Source organism: Henckelia pumila, chromosome 2 (genome assembly GCF_033568475.1).
Source record: "Henckelia pumila isolate YLH828 chromosome 2, ASM3356847v2, whole genome shotgun sequence".
Taxonomy (NCBI): Eukaryota; Viridiplantae; Streptophyta; class Magnoliopsida; order Lamiales; family Gesneriaceae; genus Henckelia; species Henckelia pumila.
Window position 1 is genome coordinate 73723602 of NC_133121.1, and position 9980 is coordinate 73733581.

At 36.5% G+C, this 9980-nt stretch overlaps 1 protein-coding gene across 1 annotated transcript; it reads right to left on the bottom strand.

The window, feature by feature from the left end:
* Positions 1 to 833: 833 nt before the first annotated feature.
* On the bottom strand, positions 834 to 5771 carry LOC140877741 (uncharacterized). Its single transcript, XM_073281313.1, has 6 exons — positions 4260 to 5771; positions 3309 to 4165; positions 3121 to 3226; positions 2408 to 3037; positions 1786 to 1848; positions 834 to 1133 (listed from the first exon to the last, which is right to left on the bottom strand). Exons 1-6 carry the CDS (start codon positions 5769 to 5771, stop codon positions 834 to 836), a joined length of 3468 nt encoding a protein of 1155 aa, XP_073137414.1.
* Positions 5772 to 9980: the final 4209 nt, after the last annotated feature.

Sequence of the window (9980 nt, forward strand, 5' to 3'; positions counted from 1 at the left end):
AAATCCCGAAATATTTATTTTAGGGAATTTTAAAGGTAATTAAAAGTCAATATTTTGGCTAAATTTGGATAAAAATTGACTCCTAAAATTATATAAAATTAAATACTGATAATTTTGAGGAAATAAAACTCAAAATAATATTTTTGGGCTCCTAAAAGACTCATAAAATAATTTGGGTAGAAAGTTGTCATCTCGTCCGTCCACGGTCCCGTCTACGCGATAAACTAATTAAATTTCCATAATTCATGAAAATCACTAATTATGGGTTAAATGCTTAAAAATAACTTAAAACATGCACAAATAATTTCACATAAATATTTAACCCATAATCTAAAATTCTAAATAAATAAAATCCCTAATTATGCATGCGAATTTACGTACTAAAAATACTGGGTGTTACAAGATGACTGTTGGAACTACCTCTTTCTCTGGAATCAGTCTGCATCTCCTTCCTTCCTTTCTCAGTTCGGTGCGCTCGATTCACCATTGTCTTGTACGTCGTCACGTCCGCCATGGAAACATCATGCTTGATGTCGGATCTCAAGACATCAGTGAAATGTCGCAGCCTCTCGTTCTCCACTGTAGCAATTGTGGGCACGAAGTGACATCCCCGCTCGAAGTGCCTCACATACTCAGCCACAGTCATGTGTCCCTAGCGAAGACTCATGAGGTCATGGATCAGTTGTCCTTGAACGTCCTCTGCGAAGTAATTCTCAAAGAAAGCCGTCTTGAAAACCATCCACGTCATCCTATCCAGGTCAAGACCATTCACTGCGCCCTCCCACCAGAGAGCTGCCTCATCCTGTAGCATGTAGATTGCGCATCTAACTTGATCAGCATCCGGGACTCATGTAGGCAAAGATCGTCTCCAACGCCCAAATCCACTCCTCAGCCACAAGTGGATCAGTGGTCCCTACAAACTCCTTCGGTCCTTTCTTGCAGAACTTCTCAGTGGTGTCCTCCTCGTGCGCCCTCCTAAGATGCCCAGCCTGATGCTCAAGTAACCTCGTGATACCAGCTAGCATATCCATGTTGGCCCTCTCAAAAGCTGTGAGTGGTCGAGCAGCAGGTGAAGGTAGAGGCGAAGGTGAATCCTGATTACCGGTATCGCAAACTATCATCTCGAAGGCATACTGGAATTCCCAACATTCCCTCACGCAACCGTAATGCGTAACTAAGTATTTTAATTTAAAACCTTTATAACAAAAATTCAGTAAAAAATTAACTCATGGGTCTCATTCTTAAAACATAATTAAAAGCATTTAAAACTCACAGACTGGCAGTGCGACTTCTGAGCTCCACGTAGAAGGCTAGCAAACCCTCCAAGGACCTTGCTCTGATACCAAATGAAACGATCGATGCTCGAGGGATTTTTTTTATTTACATATATTCTCATACATATATGCATCTATACTTAAAATAGATTTTCATAAAATTTAATGCATAATAAAAATCGATTGCATGTTAAAATTCTAAAAACTCGAACAGATTAAAATCCATCCAAACGACTAGAATCTCAAAAGTATGCAAACTAGTGAGAAATAGTAAATATGTGCGGAAAATAACTCAATACATAAAATATCTCATCCAATCGATCCATGCAATATACAAAGTATTACTGTGGGGCCTTGCCAATCATCTAAGGGCTTGTCCCGAAGGATATATGGATATCCACATTAAAAGAAAAAAACCAAAATTACATTAATTTAGGGAAAATCAACGAGTATGCAACATTACTGGTATAAACTACAGAGATAAGCCATTCACAAAAATAAAGATACTCACAGATGAATACACTATCCCTACGAGCTCAAGAAAACCTGGGAGTAAAGGAACTTTGTCGATGGCCTGTTTTCAAATCAAAGACAGTGGACAGAAATTAAAGATGAATTAAACCGTTAAATCAATTAAAATATATAGAAAATAAGTGCTTTCTATTCTACAGTTCAAACCAGATTTAGCCCCAAAAAAGCAGAAAAAACTTTGAAACAGCAGACGCTAATCAGGAACTGCTTTGCTTCATTGGGCAGCTTTATATTTGTTCTCCAACAGCTTTTCAGAAGCCAAAACCTACAGCAAATACAAGCACTGATAAGTATTCGCTAGTTGTCGAACTCTTTCCTGTAAACTTTTAGATGCATTATGTAATCACAAATAAATGCATTGTCTAGAAATAAGAAAGAAATATAGGCAACAACAAAAAATAAGAACAATTCATGTAAGATAGAAGTACTCTCAATATCCAAGAACTACTAATTTGCCATTGTTCGATTACTGAATGTCAAAAAATATCTGATCATAACTAACAATGTCAAACAAGCATCTTCAAAGCGTAAATAACATCTCAATGTAAATTTTTTACAAACTCATCTCAAATGTGAAACTTAAGTACTTAATTATTTTCAACCCAAATCCCATCACAGTCTTCACGAATGCATGGTTCATTGTCATCTGCAACATCAACATCCATTGGTGCTAACCCTCTGCTAGAAGACTGATAATGCATTGCAGTTTCTTCCAACTCTTCACCCTTTGTGTATTCAAAGTACTCCCTACTTGGAGTCGCAAGTACAACACTCCATAAAGGATCTTCAGGAGCTTCAATGTAAAAAACTTGCTTCGCTTGGCTCGCTAAAATAAATGAATCAGATTTGTATCCAATTCTATGGAGGTTGACCAACGTGAATCCAAGATCATCTACCTTGATACCATTACTATTCTCCACCCAATTACATTTAAACATCGGAATTTGAAATTTGTGGTAATCAACCACCCATATTTCTTGTATTACTCCATAAAAAACCATATCTGACACGATAGGATGTTTATCCTTTGCACTAGAAACTTGCATTGTCTTTGCAACTAAGCTGACTCCGGAGTTTTGAACAACTCGCATATCATCACACTCTCTTGTATCATAAGTAACCCCATCAATCAAATAACTAGAGTACTTTAAGACTTGCTTGGAAGGTCCACGCGTCATCCAATTTAATCTTTCGGATACTTGATAAGTGGAATGATCATCAACACGTGCAACCTATATTATTTATGTGATAACTTATTATTTATGCACAGTCATGATAATAAATGTATGCCAATTGTGATAATAAATGAACTCACATGATCAAGCAACCAGGTACTAAACGTTTGGTTATGCTCATCCTGTAACCACCTCTTGGACTTAGCCCTTTGTGGAAATCTTGCATTCAAATATGCCATGTGTTCCCTATTCAAATTATTATTACGAGTAAGCAAACATGTAGATTTAAGAAAACTTAATGAACATATTAGTAAGTGGAAGAAATTACTCAATATAGCGATCAGTGTCAACATCATTTTCCAATACATAACGATGTGCTTGTTGCAACTCATCCTCAGCAATGGATTGCACAATTGCAGCCGACAAAGGTTTAGTAAGTTCTATTTGTCGATTACTTGTAGGGATCCCAATTGTGTGCAAACTACCAAGATAGTCTGAGCAAAATTCAACTGCCTCTTCAGCAATATAACATTCAGTCATGCAACCTTCCGGTCTATTGCGATTTCGCACATAACCTTTCAAAATCTTCATGTATCTTTCAAAGGGATACATGTACCTATACCAAACTGGGCCACATAATTTCACCTCTCGCACAAGATGAACTGTTAAATGAATCATTATGTCAAAAAACGAAGGTGGAAAATACTTTTCAAGTAAACACAATATGATCACAATCTCTCTCTGCAGCTCATCCAACTTTGAGGGATCCATCACTTTATTACATAGCTCATTGAAGAAGAAGCACAAATGAGTGATAGAGTCTCTGACATGTTTGGGCAAGACACCACGTAAGGCCACTGGAAGTAATTGCTGCATTAAAGTGTGGTAGTCGTGTGACTTAAGGCCAACAAGTTTCAAGTCCTTCATCGAAACAAAGTTTTTAACGTTGGATGAGTAACATGTAGGTAATTGCATTCCACACAAAGAATTCAAAATCTTTCTTTTCTCATCTTTTGTAAGGGTATAACATGCTGCTGGCAGAAAAGATTTCTTCTCCCCCATCACTGGATCCAAATCTGTCCTCAAATTCATTTCAGCAAGGTCTAATCTAGCTGCAATTCCATCCTTTGTTTTTTCCCGGAATGTCAAGCAACGTACCGAGAAGACTTTCACAGACGTTCTTTTCTATATGCATCACATCAAGAACATGTCTAACATATAGATGTTTCCAATACTCAAGTTCAAAGAAAATTGATTTCTTTTTGAAGGATGGTTTTACATCATCCTTCGTGGACTGAATCTTCTTTCTCATTTTTCCCCAATGACAATGAATTCCATCGAATTTTTTTAACACTTCATCGCCACTCAATGGTTTGGGTGCAGGGTTGAACTCTTGGTACCCATTAAATGCCTTTCTTTGCCTTCGATAAGGATGATTTGCAGGTAGAAACCTTCTATGGCCTGTGTACGACATTTTCCTGCTATGTTTCAACCTTGTTGAATATGTTTCTTCACCACAAATCGGACATGCGTGATATCCTTTCGCAATACATCCTGACATGTTTCCATATGCAGGAAAGTCATTGATGGTCCACAGCAAGACAGCTCTGAGCGAGAAGGTTTCTTGTCTATATGCATCATATGCTTCAACACCTGTATCCCATAGGAATTTCAAGTCATCGATTAGAGGTGCTAAGTAAACATCGATATCATTTCCTGGTTGTTTGGGACCAGAAATCAACATTGTGAGCATCATAAATTTTCTCTTCATACACAACCACGGGGGAAGATTGTAAGTGATCATTAAAACTGGCCAACAACTATATGTAGAACTCATCATACCATGGGGATTGATCCCGTCAGCTGAAATGGCCAATCCAAGATTTCTTGAATCAGCAGCAAAATTTGGCCACTTGTGATCTACTAATTTCCAAGAAGGTGCATCAGCTGGATGACGTAAGTATCCGTCATTAAGTCTTTTATCAGCATGCCAAGTCAGCTCCTTGGAAAACTCCTTATTCCGAAACATTCGTACAAATCTCGGAATTGGAGGAAAGTACCATAGAACCTTTGCAGGAACTCCTTCCTTTATCGTATCTTTTTGGCCCATCTTCCACCTTGACATCCCACAAGTAGGACAACTGTTCATATCCTCATACTTCTTCCGGTATAAGATGCAATCATTAGGACAAGTATGGATTTTCTCATAAGTAATCCCTAATTCACACAAGCTTTTCTTTGCATCGTAGAAAGATAAAGGCAATTCGTTGTCATCTGGAAGCATTTCTCCTAACAAATTGAGTAGGTCGGTGCAACTTTTGTCACTCCAACTATATTTGGCTTTCAAGTTGAATAATTTTACAACCGCAGATAACCTTGTAAATTTACTGCATCCAGGATATAAAGGTTTCTTAGCATCTTCAAGTAGATTTTTGAATGTGGTTGGATTCTCAGCATAACTATCAAATGCAGCATGTACCATATCTATTGGTTCCTCGGCGTCAAACTTTGGTACATCTTCCCTTTCTTGATCACGATCATTATTTGAGTTCTTCATCGCAGACCTTTCACCATGCCATATCCAAGTATGATATGTCAAATCTATACCATTAGAATACATGTGTGCCCTTATAGTCTCTACCTTTTTCTTCTTCAGATTACCACATTTTGTACATGGACAAGATATTGCTTCCCGATCCTCGGCATTTTTTATTGCAAATTTCAAGAAATACTCTACTCCATGCTCATATTCCCTTGATAACCGAGACTTTGACATCCATTCTTTGTCCATTCTTTTAGTAAGTAACACTATAGAGAATAAAAGATATAATGTTAATATGTATATTTTCAAGCTGATGATAACCAAGACTTTGGCATCCATTCTTTGTCAATTTCAGGGGACGCAAAGCACATCATTGGCAATTTCAGGGAACTTCTTAAAGAGCTTTAGTATTTTCTGATTCTGATTTTTATACATATCATTGGCAATTTCAGGGAACGCAAAACAAATAATCCATCTTCTGTTTCACCAATTGAGCAGCATATTCATTTAAATATAAAACAAATAATTACATAGGTTAGCCAAACATTAACTAGAATAGCCATCAACTGGAGTTGGTAGTAATTTGGTGAGAAAAATGAGGTATAACTCAAAGATCATCACCAAAAAAAAAACAAAAAGGCTGTTATGCCAATTTAAAACAGTTGCCTTGCATGTTCAGGCATAATATATTCTACAGTTTTTATCATGTCAGCATGAACCAGAAAATAAACAAGCATCCACATTTAAACTACAAAATAAAGAATTAAAAAATAATTTTAATAGTCAGTTTAATGGTCAACAACAAGATAAAGCAGTTCATAGAGTTGGCTACAGAATCGCCAAATATTGGAAGAAATAAAATGTCTAAACAGAAGGGTACCTTCTTGAATTTCATATTTTAAATCAACAGAAAGATCTCTTAAACACAAAAGTTAATGGAAAAGTTAATGTCAACCCATGCAAACAAAAAAAAATTATATGTTAATGGAAAAGAAATCATAATTTAAACCAACTTGAATCAAACCCACGACATTAAGTTAATCATCAAAATTGATTTCTAATGATGCTCCTTTAAATTTTAATCTCCATATGGAAATAAGAAACAGGACAATGGGAAATTAAGCGTGCTTCCTCAAAAGCAAAACAAGCATACCTGCTGGCCTCTATCAATGGAAGATGATCATTGTGTGGTTTTTCTATCACATTTTGTACCTGGAAATCCATAAATCATTGCATCATTATCATCTGTTGTACAAGTTTTCCTAGACCATCTTTCTAGGCACATAAACTCATGAAAGGGTGAAGAATCTGAGACATATGAAGGCATCTTAGAGCAGTAGATTGATATTTTGCATAGTGGAAACATATATTTTAAACAAAAATGTATATGAAACTTTAGCTACAGCAAACCTTGTGGTTTTGATAATTCCAATGACAATCAATCCTCAATTCTTACCAAAGAAAATGCAGATTCAGTAACTCTTGACTTTCTGGGGGTTGCTTTTTCAAATTCTGCGGCAATATGACAGTGAGCAGCTCTGGTTTTTTAGCACAAAGAGCTCCTCTGATTACGGCAATATTAGTACATGAAGCTCCTGATGTATAAATATGATTTTTCTGCAGAAAAAGAATATGGTTTTGAGACAAGAATTCATACAGAAAATCATGGATATAAATGAGTGGACATCATAAAGAAAAATAATCAACAGTTAAAGTGATAAGTCAGATTGAAAAATTCCAAAAAGAAGTCACATTTATGTTTTCAATTTAAATAATTTATTTAAGGTGACTTATTTGAGGAAACTAAGGTATGTCGTTGAAATGAGAGAGGATCAGGTGAAGGAGGATTTCAAGAGAGATCGGTAGGAGTTGATGTTCTTGTGAAGATTATTGTGCAGATTTTAGTCGATAATTTGGATTTCGTGTCGTTTAGAGATTGTGAAGAGGCTTTTGGCGTTCTTCATCAGTTCTGTTGTCGAAAGAAGATGAAAGAATTCCCCAGCTTCTAACGAAACCCAAATGCATGAAATCTATGGCGATCATGCTTCAAATGGGCAGCGAGGAAGCAAGATTCTGCGTGATTTCGACGTTTCAGAAGCTGGGAAGAGCTGAATATGAATGGAATTACGTAGTACAGGATCAGGGGTTGACTTTTTCAAGTCACTGTTAAGAGATTTTATCGGACGAGAACTGTACAACAACAAGTCCTTGTGCTCTGCAAGTGCTGCTTCAAGTGTTGGAAACTTCGAAAAAATCTTAGTTGAAAGCCATAAAATCTGGAGCAGTATGCACACTGATCGAGCTTCTCCCAGATTCAAGCCGATCAAAGTGCGATAAAATCATTAGGACCTCTCATATAACATCAAGTAAAAAGTGATTTTTCTTGACAATGAAAATCAAAGTTTTATCAATTTCAACACCTATATCTTAGGACAACCACTTTTCTATCGGATTTATGAGTTCTAAACATAAATTATACAAGATATAGACATGTTTTAACAAGTTCAACAGCTTGTGATACATAGGGTAGCATAGACTAATCCCCAAAATAACTTAGCATCGTAAAATGCAAGTTCAATCATATCTGATCATAACTTGGGATATGCCAATATGTAATACACTCATACCAAAGATGAAGTATATTAACCAATCTGAAAGGTTATACGATCATATTATTATTCATAATATCATCCCAATTGGTGAAGATTTAAACTGAAAGAAAACAAGTTATTTCACAGCTCATAAATCACAAGAAATTCATGCATCATTCAGATGAAGAACTCCAGTAATTAAATTTACTACACAACATCACAAGTACAAATCCTTATGTAAATCACCAACCTAACCAAGAAGTGGAGTACTTTCCAAACTCTGTCGCTACTCTGCTATGGCATGGCTTTCTAATCCATTCACATTTACCACGAAATTGGCAGGAAGGGAATCAAAAAAATCTAGAGAATACTGCGAGGCCTCAAATCTATGTCGTTGGAATCATTTTCCTCTACCCAGCTTGAGTTTCCTCTTCCTATTGGCATTTAAAGATCGACCTGAAAAAATAATTCCAGAGATCCTTAAAAGATTCCATAAAAGAACAGAAAAGTGGAAATGAAAAAAATTAAAAACACAGGCTTCCGCATACTTTGAGGAAACCAATTCTCCAAAGAGAAACAATGGCAAATAAACAAACAAACATACTCATTAAAATGCGACAAGAGTAAAATTCTCAAACAGATAGAAGGCATTCTACTCACCAAATTCTTGCCAGCACTTGCGTAGGATTCGCGACTCTTGGAGGTGAGTCCCGTGAGGGTATACGCATATAAACCCAAGTTGGAAGGAAATTAGAGCTCTTCCACTGGTGGTTGTTCCCTCAAGAAATAAAAGAAGCCGAGGAAATCGATTGCAAATTTAGAGCTCTTGGAGAAGGCTTGTCGGAGATCACTTCAAAATTCGTCTAAGAATCGAGCAAAAATTGACATGGGATTTTCAATTGAAAGAGAGAAAAGGAGAAAGGCTAGGGATCAGACGCGAGAAGAGAAGGAATCGGGAAGCGTTTGATTTAGGGATCGGATCTGGTTAATATTATTTATTTTATGATTTATTTTAAATACAAATAATACATTTTCTACAACACTATTTAAAAAGGGTTGTTATACATGAAAAAAAACGCTAATAAAGACCCCAAAAAAATGCTATTCCACAACGCTTTGTAAATAAAGCGTTGTCTTTCTTAAATAAAAAACATATAACGACAACGCTTTTAGTAAAAAGCATTGTCTTTCAAAAAATTACAACACTTTTCACTAAAAGCGTTGTCTTTTAGGGGTTGTGTTTGTGCATTTTTCTTGTAGTGAACATGAGCTGGCGAAGGTCACGGGTGTGCTAGCTCGCCACGGATACACAGAGGTCTTCGTCGCCAGTCGTGACCATAACCTGCTGACTAACATCAAACTCACCTGCATACTATTTAGATCTAATGAGCCTAGAGGCTCAGCATGCTCTACCCTTTAATAGAAAATACTACATAATAAGGTCGCATGCAAGCACATATCATATAAAAATATCATGAAGTGTCTTATGCATGCATGATCGTGAAAACTTAGCATAATACTGAATCATAAAAATAAATATTGTCGTAATCTTGATCATAACATAATACATAACGTAAATACATAACATAAGCATTGACATGTCATAAATATAAAAATCATTTTTTGTAGGTCATATCAGTGAAGTGCAACCATAAGCGATTGATCAATCTAAAAACCAACGTACGTCGCGGTGAGGTTCACCGAACCTATGGGGCTTCCCTATGTCTCCTATGCCTCTTCACCAAACCTCTAGGGATCCAAAGGCTCATAAACATAAGTGGAAAGGACATCGGGGCCCGTATCCCGACCTCCAGTCCCCTATTTGTCACAAATCACATCAATTTTCCAAAATATTTTCTTCACATGT

Excerpts from the sequence above, each read along its gene's own strand:
- LOC140877741 (XM_073281313.1), bottom strand. The coding sequence starts at position 5,771 with ATGGACAAAGAATGGATGTCAAAGTCTCGGTTATCAAGGGAATATGAG. Across the intron at positions 3,227-3,308 it reads GACACTGATCGCTATATTGA|GGAACACATGGCATATTTGA; the intron begins GTAATTTCTTCC and ends TAATTTGAATAG. Across the intron at positions 1,134-1,785 it reads TAGGGATAGTGTATTCATCT|TATGCCTTCGAGATGATAGT; the intron begins GTGAGTATCTTT and ends TGGGAATTCCAG.